The sequence below is a fragment of the Microchirus variegatus genome, assembly GCF_963457635.1.
Source record: "Microchirus variegatus genome assembly, chromosome: 17".
Lineage (NCBI taxonomy): Eukaryota > Metazoa > Chordata > Actinopteri > Pleuronectiformes > Soleidae > Microchirus > Microchirus variegatus.
Window position 1 is genome coordinate 10,641,175 of NC_139818.1, and position 23,236 is coordinate 10,664,410.

At 41.4% G+C, this 23,236-nt stretch overlaps 1 protein-coding gene across 1 annotated transcript; it reads right to left on the minus strand.

The window, feature by feature from the left end:
• Positions 1–296: 296 nt before the first annotated feature.
• med1 (mediator complex subunit 1) lies at positions 297–12,835 on the minus strand (the record flags this gene model as incomplete). Its single annotated transcript, XM_083903602.1, has 16 exons — positions 297–4,701; positions 4,789–4,894; positions 5,022–5,117; positions 5,203–5,404; positions 6,923–7,044; positions 7,148–7,272; positions 7,357–7,468; positions 7,590–7,753; positions 8,014–8,088; positions 8,217–8,288; positions 8,388–8,416; positions 8,558–8,690; positions 9,061–9,115; positions 9,729–9,807; positions 11,047–11,153; positions 12,715–12,835. The coding sequence occupies 16 exons, from the start codon at positions 12,833–12,835 to the stop codon at positions 834–836; spliced, it is 5,466 nt and encodes a 1,821-aa protein (XP_083759728.1). The 3' UTR covers positions 297–833.
• Positions 12,836–23,236: the final 10,401 nt, after the last annotated feature.

Below are 23,236 nucleotides of genomic sequence, written 5' to 3' on the forward strand. Positions count from 1 at the left end.
AGCAAGTTATTACAACGCACCAAATAATGATCAAGCAACTGGATTTGATACACTGCTGCCATCTAGTGTACGTTTACATCATTTACAAAAAAAGCAAAGAAATTACATTAATCATGCACAGGTTTAGAGAATGAAATACTTATTTATTACTACTAGACACACAATCCCTCAGACTGATAACTTCACAATCAACTCTGCTAGAACACAGATATTTAACAGTGATTTTATTTTCCAGAAGTGAAATATGTATTTCAAGCTTCCAAATGCTCTACAGCTAAAAAAAAAAATTACCAGCATGAATCATTCACCTCATCGTCCTCATCATCTGTGGCATTCTTCTTCAAATTACACTAATTTACACGTCAAAGGTAAAAAGGTATCAAAATCTAAAAAAAAAATACATCAGTTATATGCGGAAAACAAGGCAACTGAGCACTGTACCGTTGAATACTTTTTTAAACAGACACTTATTTTAAGAACAAACAGTACAGTGGCATTCTGGTTTAACACTGATGTATGAACAGTGGCAGGTGTGTTAAATATGAATAGAACGTGATAGAAATTATTTTTCTGATCGTAAATATGTTGTGACATAGGAAAGGTAAAAACAAAATGATATTAAGATTTCTATTCACCATTTAAAGCTTTTTCCTAAATTAAGTTTAAGAGAGTGGGTATTCCAACGTGGATTTGAGTGACAACATGACAACTATGAGACAACCACAATTTCCTTATTGCCACTTTCACTATGTGGCTTGAGTTAAATAAATAGTTTAAATTTGTTTGTAAAAGGCATGTGTTAAAAATGGAACAAAGACGATGTCTCCTTAAAATTACAGGTTGCCAGTAAGGGCCGAGTCCATGAGGTCATCATCTTCGTTTCTCATATACATTGGACTGGGCCGGGATGGACGCTCTGAACCCAACATGGACAAAGAGGAATCTGAAGCAGAGATGGGCGAGCGCGACCAACTGTCTGGTTTTAATGGGTGTGAGGACGGCCCCATGGGCATCGATAATTTCTTTTTCTCTTTGTCCCTGTCCCGTTCTCTGTCTCTGTCCCGCTCCCTTTCCCTTTCTTTTTGCTTCTTCTTCTCCTTTTTGTGTTTTTTGTGCTTCTCCCCTGAACTGAGGGGGATGGAGCTCATATAGTCCTGTGGGGGAAGTGGCCGCATGGTCTGGTCATCGTCTGAGCTGGGGCTGTTCTGGTGGGATTTCTCAGCGACAGAGCTGCTCCCTGACTCGCTCTCACTGTCGTGATTGAGTGGGGTGTATCCTGGTGAGCGGCTGTGGCTCGGTGAGGAGCGGTCATGTTTGGGAGTAGAGCCACTGAAGAGGGGAGATGCTTTGAGGCTAGAAATTTGGGGACGCATCGAGTCCCCAGATCCCTCCCCTGATTTTTGCAGCACTTTGGCCTTGATGCTTGGTGAACCACCATCAGGTTTACTGATTATAATTTTCGCCAGACCTGTTGTGCCGACCCCTCCTGTTTTTGTGTCCATCAGCTTTTTATCGCCGCTGTTTCCCCCAGAAACAGACACTTTTGCTTTTGCTTCTTTATCAGACTTTTCACGCTTATACTCCATACTTTGGGAGGATGAGCCATGTTTGGATGGTACCATGCTTGTAGGTCCGCTGCTGGGAATGTTTCCAGGACCACCACCTGGAGCAGATCCCGAACCAGGTCCCCCAACCGGTGGCCCGATCTCACATCCATCCTCCCCCACTCCTCCTCCACCTACACTCTTCAGTTTGTCTATGACTGCTGTGAGAGAGGGTTTCTTGTTTCGGCTAGGAGACTTGCCTTTGGCATTGGGATTATTTGAATTGTTCTGACCAGACCCACTACTTCCACCTCCACTCCCACTTCCTCCACCTCCTCCCCCTCCACCACTGCCTCCACTTCCTCCTCCAGGCCCTCCTCCTCCTCCGCCACTCCCATACTGAGACTGAGAACCTGCTGAGAAACCCATGGAACCGGATGAAGAGGAGGAACCAGAGGATGATGTGGAACCAGAGGAGGAGCCCCCACCCATGGGCTTCTGCGAGCTCATGCCTCCACCAGAAGAAGACTTGGAACCTCCAGAGCTGCTACCTCCTGAGCCCATTGGGGACTTAGCCTTGGAAGTAGGAGGTGTTCCTGGAACTTGGGACTGCTGCATTTTCATAGGGGAGGACAATTTTTCACCAGAACCACTGGAGCGGGAATGAGAAGGAGAGATATTAGGCTTTATGTTGGGATTCATTAGGGATCCAGAAGGCTTCCCCCCCTGGGGTTTGGTTTTATTACCACTGCCAATTCCACCTCCACTACCTCCAGGACCAGACAGCCCATGTTTAGTGATTGGAGAAGATCCTGGTTTGCCAACACCCATTCCTTGGGAGGAGCCTTTAGACTGTGATGACCCACCTCCAGCCCCTACTCCAGCACTTCCTGGTTTCGAGCTGTTACCTTGTGTTATCGAGCCTTCTTTGGACTTAATCTTTCCTGAAGAAGATGAGTGAGAATGATGGCTTTTGCTGCTGCTGGTTCCCCCTGCTCCTCCTGTGCTGCTTGTGGACAAGCTGCTGGATGTGTATCCACTATGGGATGAACTCTTACCCCCAGTTATGGTCCCTTTTTGGATCTGAATTGTGATTTTAGGAACTTTGGGTGGCGTAGCACCGCCTGGAGGAGTTTGTGAACGACCTGAACTACCAGGAGATTTGGAGCCTCCTCCACTTATGCTTCCCCCAGAGCCTGACCCACCACTAGGGGGTGTGTATGGCCTACCACCTGAGCTGTGAGAGGGTGATTTTCCATCAGGGTCCAGCTTTTTGCGTTTGGCAGGCTTATCTTTAGACTTTCCCTCACTGGATGGGGTCCTGCTACGTTTGACCTGTTTTCCTTCTGAGGAATTGCTCCCCAATCCAATTCCAGAACTGTTCCCTCCGCTTCCTCCAATATCATCCTTTGGCCGCATAAGTCCCTGTTGCTGTTTAAGTTTGGGTTCTGCACTTTTAAAGTCACCACATGGTGCTCCAAGGCCCATCATGAGGGGACTTTGAGAACCTGCACCATGTGTGTCTCCTAAATCAGGAGCTTGCCCCAGAAGTGGTTTACCACCACCACTGTTTCCTCCAAATGCTATTCCCATATCAAAAGGGTCCTTCAGTGAGGGCTCTGGGGTGCCCTGCCCATGTGGAGTAGGATTCTGAGGTGTTCCTGCTGGGGTATTTTGCTGGCTGCCTGCACCAAAACCTTTGACCAGGTCCATGTCTCCATCTGCACTTGGAGAGCTGTCATCAAAGTAATTCTGGGGGAATCCATGGCTTGAGGCCAGGAGGTCAGGGTTAAAGTCAGTAGCATCAGGGAAGAAGTTGGTGGAAGAGGAATCGCTGGTGGGAGTAGCAGCTGTTGCAGTGGCTTCTGCAATCAGATCAGCAGCATCTGTGAAAGGATTCTCATTGCTGTTGGTATTGAAAATGTCTGCGGAGTCAAACACTGTGCTGCCCTGACCCGAACTAGAGGAATCACGAATGGGAGTACCGAGGGGGCCTCCATCCTCCCCACCATTACCCATAGGGTGCTGCCCATGACTGCCACCACTGCTTTTGCCTGTCTGCTCAGGCAAATCTGACAATATTTCTGTAATATCAGGTCCAATGCTATCAGAACTAGACAGGCGAACCATTCGAGGAGGTATGGTACATGGTGGCTGCTGTTGCTGAGACTGGACATGAGACTGGGAATAAGGCATGCCAGGACCAGAAGGTGGTGTTCCACATTGGCTGGGTGCCGGGGTGATGCTATGGGGTGTGTCGAGACCATCACCAGTCAGGTTAACATCAAAGATAGAATTCTGAGAAGCATCCACATCCATAGAGAGGAGCTCACGATGGAAATCATCCTCATGTGAGGCTGGATGGTGCTGGTGATGCTGCTGCATGGAAGATGCTTGTTGTGACTTCATTCCTAAAGTACCACCTGCAGCAGTTCCAGGCAAAACGGCACCTTTTTCTGTTGACCGTGGACGCTTTTTCTTCCCCTTTGTGCTGGCTCCAGGACAGCTTCCACCAATGCCCTCTGTCCGTGGAGAGCCAGATGAAGAATTTTGCCTCTCTAAAGGACTAGAAACATACAGTGCAGCAAAATCTTGGGTGGGGTTGTCTTTCAACAAGTTCATCAACATTGGGTGATTCTTAGTGTTGCTAGCAGGGGAGGATGTTGGTGGTGGCGTTTGATGTGGCGGTGGTGCATTTTGGGAACTGGGACTAGAACCCACATTTCCAGTTATCTGCAACAGACTTGTCAATATTGGATTCTGGACGACTTTGCTGAAGTCATCTGAATGGCCTTGACCTTGCTGTTGTTGCTGTGATATCTGTTGCTGGCTAGCCACCCCTCCTTGTGAAAGGCAATCTCCTCCTTGGCCTTGCCTATCTGTTTGGGATTTTGAAAATAAAATATTTGGATTTGTAAAATTTGGTCCCCCAGGGGGTCCTCCGGTTGGTGTATTGCCACCGGTGAGCCCAGGCAGTTCCATTGGATTTGTTCCATCACCTGCTGCCATATTGTAGTTTGGACTACTGGATGGGGGCAAGTTATTTTTCACCATGGTAGCCACTGTTTGTGCGATCAGTGAGAGGGCTGGAGTGTCTGCCTGGATGGTCTCTGCTTTCCTTCGAATGGCCCGCATTGTTACAGGGATGGACATGCATCTAAGGGAGGGGGAAACAATTTCCAAAATTACTATAGGAAAACATAACATCCACATTCATAAACTCCGAAGCGAATAACAAACTCACCTCTGGACCACTTTAGTGATGAAATCATCAGTGCAGATTAGGGCATCTGACTGTCCTTTATATAGCTTGCAGGACACCTGTCTGGAGTCGATCACCTCCATCACCACTAGCAGTCAAGTGGGAAAAATAACGTTTACCCTGACTGTCATTGAACTTGCACATTACATTTGTTTATATATACATATATACTACACATGATGGATTACTGGGATTTTGTAAGAGTGAGAGCTCACCACAGACTAGTGATTCATTGACTGGATGCTGGAAAGAAACACTGAAACTTGAGTCAGTGAGAGGACATACTTCAAATTGCAACAGGCCGGCACTGTCTGTGGGAACAACAGCAACGATGAAAAGTCAATACATTAAACACATGAAAAACAGCTGTCAGATGGAGAGAGGTCAGACACTCACCTTCTTTGACGGATGTTCGTTTCACACAGCTGCCAACCAAAGTGTTATAGGCTGCCTGATGTCGGATGATATCCAGCAAGAGTGGCACTTGTGCTGGGTGGCGAAAGGGGATCTTAGACACCAGCACTCCTTGGAGAGAATGACCATCTTGTACTGGGGCATCACCATTCAAGAAATAACAGTGCTGCTGGTCTGGCAACACCTGTGAAAGACAGAAACAAACATTTTCTTAGACCAACATGAATAAAAATCTGAAACTAGCCTACGCTGTCGGGGGCCAACAGCAAGGGGTATATCCGCGAACTTGTCCAATCCTCAACTTTCCAATATACCCAAAGTATACGCACTCGCACCTGCCACTAACTGTTTTAATTAATTATTAATAAATTCAACAAAATAACTGTTAAATATTATGATATAATGCTGACTACACTTTATACATGTTCAAAGTATCCATATAAACTCGATATTGAACACAGAATACCTGAACTCATACATTTCTCTCTAGTTTTTAATTAACCTAGTTTACCTATTATACCTTGTTAAATATTATGAATATTAAAATGCTAACCACACCTGCCATATCTTCAAAGTGTCCAAATTTCATGAAAAAGCACACACTATATTTATTAAATTTCATGAAGAAGTATACAATATGTTCAAACTTTGCATTCAATGCATTAATAAAGAAATGGAGGCTTAACTATTTTTTATATGATTATTAATAAATTTATATTTTAATAAGTGCTAAATAAACCCATGATATCCTCAATGTGTCCAAATGAGCTCATAATAAAGAAAAAAATGCCTTAACTATTTTTTCTGTGTTCACTAATAAGTTAACCAGTTAACAAGTTAACTTATTATGTAACTATTACCAATCATAGCCAAAGTAATAATGATTGTACTTGTAGATAGTTGTTACATGAATCATTGTACAAAGATACAACACTGGAAGATAAAGCCGAAAATGTGTTTTTAGCATAATAAATTAATTAATTTGCTAGGGATAATTCTCAGGTGGTATGTGATGCCCATGCAAAATTTGAAGCCAATACCTGCAATACTTTGGAAGATACAGGCGAAAATATGGTTTTTATATCATTAATTAATTAATTAATTAATTAATTAATAATAATGGTAGACAGCTCAAAATCAATAGGGATCATCTACAGGTGGTATGTGACCCATAAAAAAATAAGAAAATTTAATCTCAAACGCCTTTCCACTTATCGCGTTAACGGCTAAAATCTGAGGACGCGGACGACGACGCACGAGACCGATTCCATACAAGTGTACACGGTGTACATTTTGGTGTGCATATACAGTTAAAACATATTCAATTGTTCTCTACTCTCTATTTGGAAATTACAGCTACTAAATGTAACTGTAAAACATATATTTTTTGGTGTTTTCCAAACAGCAAGACTAGACTGTAGGAAATTTGGGATTTTACACTGCAAATCTAACAACAGAAAAGTAAATAATCGGGGCAGCGGTGGCTCAGTTGGTAGAGCACCTGCCCCATATGCTGAGGCTGTAGTCCTCGCTGCAGGCGACCCTGGTCCCGCACCTAGCGGTCTTTCCTGCATGTCATTCCCCATCTCTCTGCCTCCCGTTTCCTGTCTCTCTATACTATGCTATCATTAAAGGCAAAAAAGGCCCAAAAAATACATTAAAAAAAAAAAGTAAATTATCATAAAGTGTAGCATCTGCTCACAGAGTAGAAGTGCGTGTTGTGGGACGGTGGTGGTGTGGAGGTGCCCTCCTCCAGGAGCTGGTTCTGGACTATCAACTGGTAAAGGGGTGAGAGGCTGGGTGAGGTCTCAAACACTGGGATAGCTGAAAGAAAGAGACAAATTCTAAATTTTCAAATAAAAACGTCACACTCCTTCAAGTTTATTTGTGTATGGATAAAGAAAACAGTGTTTTGAGGTATACTCACAAGTAGCATTTCCCATCCTCTGAATAAAGGAGAGTGAGAAAGGCATGGGGCGGTTCATTTTGAGGAAAAAACAAGCTGGCAGATCCACACAGTTGGAATTGGTCACAGTGGAAAATGAAGGTGTCCTGAAATCGACAGTAAATAAAATCATCAGTTGTGCGTCTCTTTAATGGAACGGTAAAATAGCTTTGAGCTACACTTTATCTTACCCCTTGTTGTCCACTGGGTGAGATCCAGTGATGAGTGGAGCGATTGGGAGCTTGTAGACGGCGGCGGTTCCCTCGATTGTTACAGACACGCCGACACCCAGAGAGCACGGAACTGCAAAAAATGTCAACAAAAGAGAGGTCACACATGGATAACTACAACCCTTTTTCAGTAGCTATGGATTGCTGCCAATATACCAGTATAAACTGATGCTCCTTCGTCCTGTGGCACTTACCATTTCCGTCTGTTAAGTTGAGATGTGAGCCTGTCTCCTCTTCAAATATATCATAGGGAGACACATAACACTGAAGAGTAACAAGATGGCCACCACTCCTGGCTGTCAGCAAACCCACGCTGCCATGAAGAATAGTCTCTACTGTATTTGCATTGGTTGCTAACCTAAAAAAAAGAACAAAGAAATTAGCAATTTACTCCTTATTGTGACGTTTATAACCAACCCACCTGCATACTTTATAAACTCCTTTTTTACCCACTGTCAAAATGTGTGTCTTCCCATGTTGTTGATGTTTGGTGGCAAACCAGTTTTCCCCTTGAGACCAATAACGCTAATCACATCCTGACAAGTTATATCCCCTAGTTCTAGTGGTTTAAAGACACTAAGGATAATATGTATGAGACAAGATATTCAAGGGACTTACCTAAACATGTGCATCATCTTGGTGAGATCAAGCTCCAAAGACTGCAGTGCTATATACATCTTGGTTTTCATCTTACTGGAATGCAGAAGGGAAAAAAACAACATTTTACACATTTTACTTACAACCGACACAAAATATACAATAATCAAGAGGGAGAATAAATCAGACTTGATTAGTGCAACATAACCTTCAGGTCCACTTACTTGTCCCCAGGGAGTTTGTAAAGGTCGACCAGGCCCTTCAGATGTTTGGAAAATTCTTCAAAGTTCTTCTCCCTGTTCACATGCAAATGTAGGAGTGGTTACGACACAAATGTCTCATGTGTATCAGCATTACTCCACAAAACACAATGTGGAAATCAACTTCCTACGCACCTTAGATGTTGAATCAGCTCTGGACAACTCTGTAGCCAAAAACACGAATGAAACAAATGAAATAAAATAATTATAGAATGTCTTAACAAATGTTGCACGAGTGGAAATAGCTTACAAAAGAAACCCATTCATGAGAGAGATTTTGACAGAGAATTAAATTAATTTCTTACCGTGGGGTTTTCTCCCTGATGAGCCACCTTGACATCCACTAACTGGCCACTGGAGTCAAGTTGCACTTCCACGTAAAACATGTCCGATGTGATGTAGCACTCTGTGCCTGATGGGCTGAGGTGAGAGCCAAGCCTACAGAGATAACAGAAAAAGAGAAGAAAAATACAGAAAGAAATTAATTTTCCATCTGAGTGCAGGAACACCTCTTCAAATGTTTCACTTCAGGCCATTTAAAAAGACCCCTATGGTATTTTACAGGCATTTCAAAGTATCCTTAAGTAACAGGATTAAAATGTAAATAAAAACCAACCTACAATGTGTTATTGGTGAAATATTCAGCCAATCAGCAAACTTATTCTAAGATGAATTTAGGGAAAAAAAATTATTAAGTGACCACCTTTCATCCTTCCTTTTTTTTCTGTACTAAGCGTGACCATCTAAATTACCACAAGACGTGGTTGGTGGACGAGAAAACTTGAGCAAAAAAGGGAAAAAAACTCACATGTTTTGTCTAGCAATGGATTCTAGGCGATCAGTCATGGAAGGCAGAGATGAGACTGAAAAATAAACAGCAGAAAAGAATGTTACATTTTAACACATAATGAAACCAGGTCATTAAACTGCTGCTTAGAGTTCACAAAGAACAAACATACATGTAGGACTGATGAACATTTATACGTTGACCCTCAAACTACAGGTCAGTACCATTTAAATTTTTCATTAACATTACATTTAATGAAATGTTTAAAGATGAAGAAGACATGGGCGCTAGAAAAACAGCTGATTCTCACCCCCAGGGTGTTAAATGCCAATGATTTGAGATGGAGGCTTCCTGCTCTAATCCCCTCCCACCAGTACAGGACAGACGAGGTATGTTGCGGTTTCCTCATCAGTCCACAAATGTCTCCTCTCGCCACTTTTCCATCTCCCTCAAGCATAAAAACCTTTGTGCAATAGTGTTTCTATGCCAAAGTCTCCTGTCACTTATCTGTCACACTGACACTGAGTGTGGAAGTATAGCCCTCTCAGATTTTTTTATTTACTCTGGTTGGTGTGGAATAATTGTGCAACAACTCTAAACAAATGTTTTCAAATTGTTATTCGTACCATGCTCTAAAAGAAAAAAAATTGCCCAATGTATTTTTCGGTCATCCGAGTTGGCAGTCTCACCTTTCAACGCTCTCTGCAGGGTCTCCAGACAGGTGAGCAGGAGCTGGTGACCTGCGGCATTCATCGCACCACGTTTCTCCTAGGACACATAAGTGTAACAAAAAAAGAGAAGACAAGTGGAGAAAAAGGAGAGGTTTAGAAAGAATAAAAGTGCTTCATCAACAAGATTTGACGTCCAAGTTTGTTTTTCATTTTCTTAGTCAGCATGAAAAGGTCACACGTTTAAATGTCATTTCTATAGCTTCCAGGGCCCAGAAGGCAAGTTATGCATTAAAAACAATGCTGTGCAACGCAGTGATTAATTGCTGTAAATTTATATTAAATTAGATAACAGTGAATCTCTCAGGGACTGTATGGCTCCGTGGCTAGTACTGCTGCAATATTATTCATATTACATGCGTGTCTGCAAAGGACTTAAGAAATTGCTACTAAGGGTGTTTTTACTCAATGAAAAAGGCCAAAAACAGATTAATTATTCTCAGTGCAGGGAATGTGTGTTGTCCCAAAGGTAATAATAAAAAACATCTCTCGCTCTGGTTAAACCAACCCAATAACTGGATTGTTATTTTTTCTTAGATAGATACTAAATAAAAGGGTCACTTAAATGTTTCCATAAATCATTGACAACTGCCAGGTTTTGACAGTGCATTTGTCAATTTTAGCAATCCTTGCATATGCCACAAATCAAAAACTTCCCATTTATGTTTAAAAGTAAATTCATTTTGCCATTTCAGTTCCCTGAATCAATTCATATTAAACACTTTTATTGTGAAACAGTCGCAGGACCAGAAGTCCTGGTATTTTCACTGGTTAGAGAGCGGTATATAAAGGTACATTATGGCATTGTTGCAAGCAAACCCCAAGGGAAAAACAGAGCTTCAGCTTTCAGCAGTGACTGAGAAACACTCAGTTGCCTCGAGCTGATGCCTAAAAATATTTTTTATGACTCAACCACAAAAGTTTCAACATATTATTTCATTGGACTTAATTTGATTAGATTCTTGTTAAGTATTCTCTATCTTGACCTCTTTTGAACCGAGTACTGCTGCTGTACATTTCATCACATATAACGTTAAATCTGATTTAACTTTGTGAGACAATTACTTATTTTAGCGTGGGATTGATAATTTGCTTATCAAATACTGGCTGTTACCAGTGTGATTTTGCAAACCTCTTGACAACCTCTTTTTTTTTCACCATGATCACAGCCATCACAGGGAAATCAAGCCTGGATGTCTGAACACAACCAGGAAAGACACCCAATCACCAAAGACCACTGCTTCCAGACCTTCTGGCAAACTTTAAAATTAATTCTCACCATGGCCTGACGCACAACTTTGCAGGTCTCCTGCCACGGCCGTGAAGCATTGTGTTTGGTATGAAGCTTCTCAAGTAGAGCAGCCATGCGACTCTGCTTCTCTGTTTCTGGAAAACCAAAGAAAACATTGACATCAGAAAGCAGTTCACTTATTATAAAGGTCTTAAAAAAATATCACAAAAACAATAACTATGTATGACACAAACAAAGTAATGATAAAAATACCAAATTGGCTAAAGATCCTGTGTAACTCAGGCTTCACTTTGCACAGACTGTAAAAATTTAAACAAAAACCTGCAACAGCATTTTATCAGAGTTGTGTTGTGGGCTGTTTATTTCTTCTTTACGGGAGAAGAATATTTGTTACACATTTGGAGAAATAGCATAGTCTTTGAAATAGCGTGAAAAGGCAAATGTCTAGCACAAATGTGTTGCTAACAGCACCATAGTTTAATTATCATATAGGGAGATAAATACTTGAATTTATGATCTCAGTATCGGTATTGGACACAAAAAGTGGTATCTTGCCATCATAAGAGGTAGCTGTTTGAATTAGTGTTGCATACAGCTGAAAAACCTCACTAATATGGATGCAATGATAAACCAATTGCTAAATTAATCAACTAATTTAATAATCGTTTTAATGTTTTTTTTTATAGTTACCATATAGCTTTTCTTAGTTTTCTGTGAATATTTTCTGGTTCCTTTGCTACATAGAACATAGAAATCATTAACATTGAATAATTTTGTTTTGTGGACATTTGAGAACATCATCATATCACGGTTTGAAAAACACTGATCCACATTTTTCAACATTTTATGACCAAATGACAACCTGATTCATCAAGAAAACAATCAACAGATTTATTGATGATGAAAAGAATCCTTAGTTGCAGCCCAACTCCTCTCGAACATCCTCTCGTCTATACAATCAGAATTCAGGGATTTAAAACCATATCTCCTTTGTTTTTGAGCAAAACAGTATATAAATTATGGGAATTACAGTAATAATAGTAACAACGTATTTATTATATTAATCAACCTAACCAAATAATATTCAATCAAAGATAATTTGAAAATGAACTCGAATCGTGAATATGAAGGTGTTTGTCGGTGAAGTTACTTGACAGATCAGCACCTAGTGTCTGGTCAACAGCGGGCGAATGTTTTGTTACCAGAACAAACTAGCTACTCCATTGATACAGCATATTAGTAAACATTGGGTAAATAGGCACGTTGCATTCTTTTTTATCAACAGAACATGTCAGAACAAGCAAATACGCGACTGTAACATGCTATACTTGGCATGACACTTGTGGGCAGTCTAATTTTATGCTGGCGTTTCTGCAAATTTGATGCTAGCGAGTTGCTAACATTAGCAATTAGCTCACTACAAAAGTTCTAGCTGCTATGTACCAGCAACATCACAAGCACATAGCCCGGTGCCATGAATGTGTGTTTCGTGTGGGTATTCGCGTGTAGTGCTGCAAAAGCCATGAAACGTGTTCACACACTAAACAAATGTGTCAGGAACAAACTACTGTAAAGACGTCGATAGCATTTATTAGCATTGACGAGTTAGCTGTTAGCCAGCGCTAGCATCTCAGATCATTTTAATAACAAAGGTGAGAAAGACAAATAAAAATAAAATACGGGTCATGCTCTTGCCTGTTACATCTTCGGTTTTGGACCGATCACCATGAATTGTGTTCCCTCCTGGCTGAACAGAGACAGGGAGTTCTCTTGCAGGACTGGCGCTCTGAATAGTAGCACCAGACACCGCCGCCATTGTCCCAGCCTATGGTCCCCCAACCCAACCTTTCCGGCTTCCGTACTGTAGTCTGTGTTGTTAACCCAAGGGGTAAGTAAAGTGACACAACCTCACTGTTTTGTTGCATAAGTGTGTGAAATTACACTTTTGACTATGTTAATTGAGTATTATGAGTCTTAAACTTCAGGATAAAATTTTTTATACCAGTGATCTCAAAGTTAATTCAACTGGGGGCCACTGAGCATTGAACTGGACACTGGTAAGAAGGGGGCCTTTTTGGGGAAAAAGCAACTGTTCAGTAAGGGAAGTATGACAAGTTGTATGTAATATGTAATTATATCTTCATATTATCATATTGCAACAACAATAAGTGTGATGATATTTCACAGAATTTCAAAATAAAGTGTCTGTGTTAATATGGAACAACATACAGTTGAAAATAAAATTGTATTACTGATGTAAAATGAATCTTTGCATTTAAAAACATGCATAAATATCTGATCATAGGACTGCAAGTAAGGATTATTTTCATCATCGACTAATTGTCGATTGTTTTCTCGATTGTTTTCTCGATTAATTCAGTACTTATTTGGTCCATAATATGCTTTTCAAACTTGGAACTTGGAACCAAAATGATTCAGTAGTCATGCTTTCTTTTGTATATGTAGCAAAGAACCCAGAAAATACTAACATTTAAGAAGCCGAAATGTAAAAAACAACAGCACTCAAATAAATCTATCAAATAATCGCTGCAGCCCTACTTGCAAATCTGTGAACATTTATCAAAATATAGGAAAAAACCTACCTTTGTCTTTATTCCATCAAAACCAAACCCTCTTGACTGGACTGCAAAATAGAAAAGGCAGTGATCTGTTTCAGACTCCAGGTGGCGTAAGATCACAGCAAGTAAATGATTCATGGTTTGCCCAAAGCAACTATAACCCCCAAATCCACAGGAAGGTTGAATTAATCATGTCAGTCATTCCAACAAAACCAGAACAATGCAGCAGATTAATGTGGTCATACTTTGTTTCTGACAATATATATATTTATACCCTCACAACTGTAGCAGTCACACAAAGCAGTAGGTAATTAAGCAGTCGATGCAGCCATACAGACACACATATGTGTACACACACACACACACACACACACACACACACACACACACACACACACACACACACACACACACACACACACACACACACACACACACACACACACACACACACACACACACACACACACCTGAGCCAATTGTACAGCTGAGCCTGTGGCAATGAGTTGCTCTCTGGGGAGGATTTTCACACCAACCATTATGACCTGCCCAAGAGAGGGAGCAGGAGTGTGTGCATGAATACATGTGCATTTGTGCATATGCAAAAATACACTATGTTGATGAACATGATTGTAAGAATCACACACACACAAACACACGCACACACACATGAGATAGCTATAGACAGCAGTAGAGATGGAGGGGGACCAGGTTGGCATCATCTGAGACACTACGCAGAACCACAGATAGACATGAGAAAAGAGGGGAGGTGCCGCTATGTAATTGATGTGCCCACCAGGAGCTTTAGCTGGCTGCCTGGCATAGAAGTGGAGGTGGGCACCTCTGCCAAGACAGCAGTCGGAGAAAGGAAAGGGAGGCACGGGCCTTGGGGAGCACAGTAGCAGGCTGAAACCATGCCCATCAATCAGAGGCTAGTTCACCTTGCCATGCCAAGCGGGACCCCCCTCTGTGCCGAGGGAAGGGGTGGCACAGGGAGTGAGGTTGGCACAGTCGCTAAACCCTCCCTAATCCTGGTGGTGGGAGTATCAGTGCCACGTCCGAATGGCAGGAGAGTAGGCAGAGGCAGACATGAGCAGGAAAAGAAAGTTCAGCCCCTGTGCCGAAAGAGGTGTCACTGCATGTTGTTAACAATGTATTTTTGATTTCAGCGATGGTAGTGAGCATCACAAAGGAATTGCCATATTGACCAAAAGGGTCAACTTTTTCTTTAGATTTGGAAAATACTTTGATTTTTCTTGCATGACAGGATTTTCTAACAGCACATTTTTACATTGCTGCTTTCACAAAAAGTAGCCCATATATATGTAAGCCTCATGCGACAACATTTTATCCAGCTTGTGTAATGTTATTTTTATCATAAAAAGTAATAATAGAGAAAACACAATGAGATCTCAAACCGTCGCCAAGCATGTTTCTCACAGTGTTAACTCACTCACCTATCATGCAGTCGTTAAAAATTCCTGACTCCAGTCCAGATCCAAAATGGGCCATAACATCCCAGAAAATTCAATCCTATATGTCCTTTACTTTTTAGACTTGTGCTGATCAAAGACAAACAAAAGTGGTCAAAAAAACATACAGTTCTTGGCGGAGGTAAAAATGAAAACATATGTACTGATCTGCATAATACATATACATGCAGTACCTGCATACATTCACCTGCCAACAAACCAACTATCTTATAGTATATTCAAGTGTTGAAGGAGATAACAAACGTCTCATAAACACGTGTATTTGATTTCATCTGCGTGTTTCCAGTTTTTAACACAGGGGATGGAGATGTGTGAACAGTTTGGCAACCTTATTGAGTGCTTTGAAGTTGACTGCCCTCCTTTCTTTTTCCCTCACCATCTCTCTAGGTGAACTCACATTTTACCTGATGTGAGTATAGGTGGCCTATTTGATGCATGCATACCTCTTGCAAGGGCTTGCAAGACAAATTAACTAGACAGCACAACACAACAGACTTGTTTTACAGATTGTTGGTTGGTTTACAAGGACTTTTATTGAGACGACTCGCGTAAAAATGTGCCGCACAAAAAGGAAACAACTGGACCTTTTGTTTTTCACCCGCACAAGTTGGAGATCAGTGAGCCCGAAGGCTGGAAACATTGAGAAAACGGTGAAGCGTTATCAGGACACAGTTTCTGCTTCTTTGGCTCTGAGTGCCTTGAAGTGCGAGGGCAGCTGGGAAGACTAGCTGGGAGGGTGATGGAAAGAGGGAAGAGCGAGAGACAGAGGGAGAGAGGAAAGGAGGGGTCGGCCCTATAGGACCATTTGTGATGAGGCTCATTTGCACAACGGCACTTAATTGGCTACAACAATTAATTAATGTGTTGGAAAGTTGGCACAAAAAGTTCATTTAAGAGGGTTTTAATAAGCAATTAGGGAGAAGTAACCAGCGAGGTAGAGGCAACCACAAAAAGATGCTGAAAACTCGAAAAGTATCAACTCCAGCGTGGACTTTTTTTTTTGGTGGGGGGGGGATAATGTGCCATATCTAGAAACCAGGATGGGGTTTGCTGTTATTACTGTGCATCCCATTGTGAGCACTGATGACATTAAGCTACATTATTTTTACCCCATTCTTTTACAACCCCAACTGTTCATAGCACCCACTTTCCAAAAACAGCATTCCCCCCATTCTCCCTCCCACTATCTCTCCCTCTCTCCCTCTCTCACTTCGTGTATGAAATATCGCATGACTAATGAGTGGAGCAGGTTGAAATCCTGGGGAAGATGTCCTTGGAAGACGAATGCATTTTCAGCAGAATAATTAACTTAATTAACAAATTCACATGCATATTCATCAGCCTATTAATGTCTCTTCTGCGCGGCTTGATGAGCAGTGGGGTAATAACCATCTCATTTGCATAGCCTGTTCACACGACTCCCCATTTAAAGACAAAACAAGGGAAGGAAGAGCACGGGGGGAAGAGTGAAGGGAGAAATTGGAAATGGAGACAGCAAATAGAAAACAAGGGAGAGGCGCAGCGGGGTGACATGCAGAGGTGAGGAAGTGACGTGGGCTGGTTGGACTTCAGCAAACAGTTTATCTGATAGATGGGTGACATGAGGAGAGACGGCAAACATGAGCCACAACAGATTGTCTCACTCTCCCTCCTTCTCTTCCTCATCCCTCCAGTCAACCTTGTAGCCATCTTCCCCCTCCTGCTGTTCCATCATCACCATTTTCTTGCATCCATGCCATAATATGCTCTCCCACAAAGCTGAAATAAGTGTCTTTTTTTTCATCTGGCTCTGTAATGACCTTCTTAGCCTTATGTCCAAGTCAGAGAAATATAAGCCATTAGATATTTTTGGTGGTAAATTGTTCTTGTATCAATCAGTGGAAAACACACGATCATATCAGCATGCCCCCTCCATCTCTGTCTGTCTCCTTCTCTCCTTCCTACAGTCTCTCTGGGGGAATCTTCTTGGCATTGCTCCACTCCTTTCTTCTCCACTGCCAGGCTGCTGCTGCTGCCGTCTCTACTCTGTTACCACTGTCTGCACACAACCTGGTGCTCCTAGCAACGCCACCTCGCTCACACGCACACACTCCACATGGTGGTCCGAATGGCATGTGCGTGCATTTGTACTAAACACACACCTTGTGCTTATCGTATTGCCTCACATTCGTGTCAGGCAATACGATACAGTATCATAATCCATTGCATATACAACATAAAGTCCTAATTCATATACAACATATATTGCATATACAACATAAAGTCCTAATTCTTCTAATTTACAACGTATCAATAATATCACCTCTTCTGGCTAATCCAGCTCTGGGGAGTTGAGTCTTAATCTTATTTGCTGACAGTTTCATATACTCAGCAATCATCAAGTTTTACTAGTTCATGTTTTGTTGCCATTTTCACTCCTATTTCCATCACTTGGATGTTATTGTGGGCACCAGGATGATGTCTTTGGACTCTCTGAATGTGTTGTCATGGTTGCGTATGCATAGTGTTTATCAGCTTGATATTCAGCACAATACCATGCCACTACGTTATTTGCATGTGCTAAAATCTATAATGCTCTTCCTACACAGGCGTTGTTGTTCCTTACGACACCAGAGGTATGATGTAACCAAAATGTAAAGAAAATTAGGTAAGATTAAATCATGACCTGATGCTTCTTTTGGCGCATGCAAAGTTCTGGGAACTTTTTTTTGTCTGCTGTCCTTTGCAGTCATTTTAGGATGCAAATATATGCAAGAACATAAAGTGAGAAACTTATTTAACTCATTAGTGTCTTGCTTTGAGACACTTCAACTTTCTTCTTCAGTCTCAGACGCTACTTAAAATGTTAGATGAAGGATAAAATTGTCCCGTGTCAAAATTAAAGACCGCAAAAAAATTGACGTTTTGCTCCCTGTATTAATGAGACAGATTTCTACTCTCTGGATGCCATTAGTCTATATGCATAATGAGGAGCACAGATAAAGGGACCCTGAGGAAGATTACTGACATTACTTACTGTTATGTCATAGCAACAGACCTGGTTCTAACAATGTGTGTGTTTTGGGTGGGTGGGTGGATGTATGTGCATGTGCGTGGGTGAGGGCATTAAGAGACATTACTGGGGGTAGTATGCAAATGTTTAGGAGTTTTATAGGAAGATATGTATATATGTTTCTATATATAACTTTTGGGCAATTTAGGAGGGCACTTGCCGCATTTGGTTGGGTATTGTTGCATTCTTGAACCTTATGGTTCTCTCTTTTGTAGATGTGTCTTTGCTTTTTTTTTGTCTGTGAAAAAAGTTACAACTGATGCAGACAGTTTGGGTCAAGATACATCATCTGGTGGCGAAGAGAAAGCACTCAGAGAGAACAAACGTCAGCCAAGGCCGCTCTGTTTCCCACCGTGTCGATACACTCTCCAATCTCTCAAGGTAACAGTGCTCATGGTCTGTGTCTGTTTTACCACCAAAATGTAATACTGTCTTCCTTTGTAGACAACCTACAGTCCCTGAAAATATAATTTCCAAATTCAAAATCTGTCATTTTGTTTTTGTATAATGCTGTTCAAAGACAGACAAACAAACGTGACAAAGAATATCACCTCCACCAGAGTTAATGGACTGTAGTGAAACAATGTCCTGGATGAATCTCTGTGCTAAATCCTAACAGTGCATCTATCTATCTATCTATCTATCTATCTATCTATCTATCTATCTATCTATCTATCTATCTATCTATCTATCTATCTATCTATCTATCTATCTATCTATCTATCTATCTATCTATCTATCTATCTATCTGGTGCATAAAGCTAGCAGGGTTAGGTCAGAGAGGAGGGGATGTGATATCGTTTTCTCAAAGTTGCCTATTGGTTGGGTCCACAAAAATACCTAGTTCCCTGGTGTCGTAATGAACATGTCTGTGACATGCTTTGGTTAAAAAATACCATATGGATGAAGCACCACAGCAGTTCAATCACCCTGCCAAAACAGCCCATTTCAGAACACTCTGTTTAGTAGTATCTCTTTAGTAAAACAAAACGTAAGGGACAGGAAATGACATCAGCCACAGAGGCTACTGGGAGCTAACAGCAGTTAGCATTTGGAAAAGTGATAATTTGCAGGCTCTAGCAGGCACATTGCCGTCATATATAACATGTATCCACTGGACGGATAAATCCTCTGAGGCTGGAAGTTTGTGTAGGACTCTGTGCTGCACTGTGGAGCCAAAAATAGAACTTTTTCGCGGACTTCCGGTTTTCGGATACCGTTGCCCTCTCACAGCACTCTTGCGTGTGTCACAGACAATGCAGAGCTCCGTGAGACAACAATTCCAGGAATTTAGCGTCTTCTCACACCCCAAGGAGCGCGGAAGTCAACATCGCATGTTTTATGTCCTGTACTTAGACTGGTGAGGACGACCACAAAAACATGAGTGAGTCCTCTTTTTGTCACACTTTGGCGACTGATAGGACCTCCAGAGTCCCAAATATAAGTATTAAAATCAAAAGTTGATTTAGCATAATATGGGACCTTTAAGATTTCGTTTTTCATGTTTTTTTTCGAAAAATAGAGACAAGGCTCCTAAATTACTGGTTCTGTGTGGATAAACAAATGGGCCCGTTAATATAATTAGTAAAACCCAAAATCAACCAGACACACAAGAGAGTAAAATACATGAGAGAAAAGCGGACGAGCTGACAAATCAGAGTAGAAAATGTCCAATGAAGGAGCAATTTTTAGATTTCTGTAAAGCTTTAGGATTTATGATGCTTCTCTTACGTCTCTTAGGTCTCTTAGGTCAGCCAGTGATGCAAGACATGAGACAGTCGCCACACAACAGAGGACAGGGAAGAGCTAGGAAAGGCGATTGAGATACAGAGCATTAGCCGGTGTCAGGAGGAAATTAAAGGCCAGATCGCTTTCTTAATCAGAGCACAAGCACTGCGTTAAGAAGGAATTAGGTCGACAGCTGCTGTGTCGCTGCTTACTTTGCTCTCGCTCGCTCCCTGTCTCATACACCCATACACGTTGGTCACATACCTCTCATTGTCATTCTCCTTTTTGTTTCACTCCTTCACCCTTTTGATCTAAACTTTTTTCATTTTGCTTTTCCCCTGGGTCACTACTTTATTTTTCTCCCTTCAACCAGAGAACAAGCACACACACACCCACACACACGTACATGCCCATACCCACATACACACACAGGCAAACTTCTTTTTGTCTCCGACTGAGGACAGATAATAGACATAGGGCATTCCCTATCCCCTTAACCTAACCTTAACCATCACCTTAACTATGTGCCTAACCCTTAACCTAAACCTGAAAAAGCCCTTTAAAGTTGTGGTGCCCAGACAAAATGTCTGCACAAGGTCAAAATGTCCTTAAAGATAAGTTTGTAGGTTTTCTGGTTACCTAACCCTAACCCTCACAAAGATATAAATACACACACACAAACATGCACTTTTGCACAGCATGTGTTCACTATCCTCTTACTCGAACCTTAACCATCCCAACTAAATGCCGAACTCAAACTTAACCTAAAACCAAATTTCCTTGTTGGAAATTCCTTTTCCCCCCAAAAAAGCCCTTTAAAGTTGTGAAGACCAGACAAAATGTCCTCACTTCCTATGGTCCTCACAAAGATGCACGTACAAGAACAAACACACGCCATCTGGTTTCCATGACTTTAGAGGACCGAGACTTACATTAATTTCCTGGAGACTTTCTTACTCGAACTATAACTATAACCACTACTGGCCTAATCGTAACCTCACCCTAACCTCATCCTAACCATACATGTATTCGCCTTAAAGGGCCAATTCCAATTCCTATCTTAACCCTCAACTTAACCCTCAAGCTCAACTCTTAATCTTGTGTTGAGGGTTATTTTGTCACTTAGAAATGGGACACCCCTTAAATGCAGATACGTCTTCAGACCATCTTTGTTATGGCAAACACGCAATGCATTCTGGGTAGCCCTTGCGCCCAAGGGTGGTCTCGGAAAATCTCAATATTGAGGGCGATACAGCCCTTAAACTTGACCCTCAACTTAATTTTTCTGAGAATCGGGACAGCAATTGCACTAGCGGGAGCACGCATTTTTGTGATTGAGGGTTAAGCAAAGGAATTGGAATTCACCCAAAACCTAATAACAGGGACTTGCTTTTTGTCCCCACAAGGAAGACTCCATAAGAGAGTCTCCATAATATGACTGTGTAAACAGGTTTAGGTCCCCATGACATGAGCAAACCCATACCGGTTTGCACAACAATTTTTTTTTTAGGACACTGGATTGAATTTCATTCATTTTGGACAGCCTAACCAAAGTCCATAATCTTAACCAAAACCAGTTAATACCTAACCCTAACCATAACATAACCACAATTCAAATTGTAGCCCCGAATATAACCAGTTCCTCAGAAATTTGTTCCTGCCTCATTAGGACCAGGTTCCATGAGGACTACTAGTCCTAAGAGAGAAGAGAAGAGAAGAGAAGAGAAGAGAAGAGAAGAGAAGAGAAGAGAAGAGAAGAGAAGAGAAGAGAAGAGAAGAGAAGAGAAGAGAAGAGAAGAGAAGAGAAGAGAAAGTGAAGCATGATGGATAGAGATGGCTTTTTGGTTCTGTTCCAGGAAGTTTGGTAGTGCCCCTGTGGCTGATGGATGAGCTGTCATTGTTGAGATCTTCCATGTACACCTGAGATGAATGGACAAACAGCAGTGGGCCTTTCACTGTCTATCCATCTTCTTCTATTTAGAAATGTTCTGCTGTCCACACTTGTCCCCCACCCACCCACTCATACACACACACAAACACAAGGGGCTCATCAGATGAGCTTATGAAGACTATCACTATTATTTTTAGACTGAAGGTGCCAGTAGCCAATATTTTCTGACAGTCTTAACTGTATTTTTGATTTGATTATTTATTGCCAGAACATGGCACGCGTTTGGTGTTTCCCAAGATTTGTATTGTTGCTATGTTAAATTAAAAAATCCAACTCTAATGTCATTTACACCCAGGAAACTTACTCCTTAAGTGAGATGTAGTTTGGCACTTGAACAAGCAGCCTCAAAGCAAAATCATACATGGCCTTTCTAATGTGTACAGTCACCATCATAGAGCTGTTCAGTCAGTATTAACTGGTCAGATAAAGTGACAGATTAATTATGAAACTTTAACACAGTATTTTAACATTCCAGTGCATTCCCTTTGCCACGTGTCTTTCCGAAGCGCATGTCAGAAACACTGGTCACTGAGGTCAGGAGTCACTCCACTTTATAATTTGGCAAATGCAGCGTATAAATTTGAATTTGTTGCTTTAATCAACTGGAATGACCCTAAGCCTGATTGCCAACATCTTCTGCCTTTCTGTGTTTCTGGCATACAGTGCACATCATGACTGTATGAAAATGGCTGGACTCAATATCAGTGGACACTTTTCAAGTTTTGAACATCTATTTTTAAAGGTTGATGGAAATGAAAATCCAGTAAAAGCTGTTTTCCAAAAAGGATTATTTCAAGTTTCAATGTCTCGCTATAAATGTTAGGATTACAAATGCACATTTAAACTGGTAGGAGGACATTGTCGTATATGATATTATTTTAAAAGTTTGATGCGGGGTCATGCATTGATAGTAACATGTTTCCATTAATTTAAATGAACAATTGACTAGTGAAAGATCGTGTTTTCACTTTTTTGTATGGTTTGACGAGGATAGTTTGCATCCTTCTAAATAAAATAAAATTGAAAGTTAGTTTTAGATTTTGTCACTGGTGTTTTTTTTTAGAAATATCGTCAGTGGCGCTCATGTTTTGTGCATGTTGCTAGGGGAGAAATAAACATCAATATTCACCGTAATCACACTTAAGAGTACCGCAAGCTGTCTCTATGACATTGTATAGGTGGATCCAGTCTGCACTATATATCGTCACCTCTCGATCACTTTGGTGTGAACGTACTCTGTGTCCTCTCCAAGGGGAAAGGTTTAAAAAACATTTAATTAGGCTTTTGGCATGGGTTCACGTTTAGCCTGGAGGTGTTGGAGGAGGTTTTACAGACTACATCCCTATTAGAGCCTCTCAGATTAAACATTCATGAACGCAATCAGCAAATCAGCCATCCCTATGTGTTCTCTGCT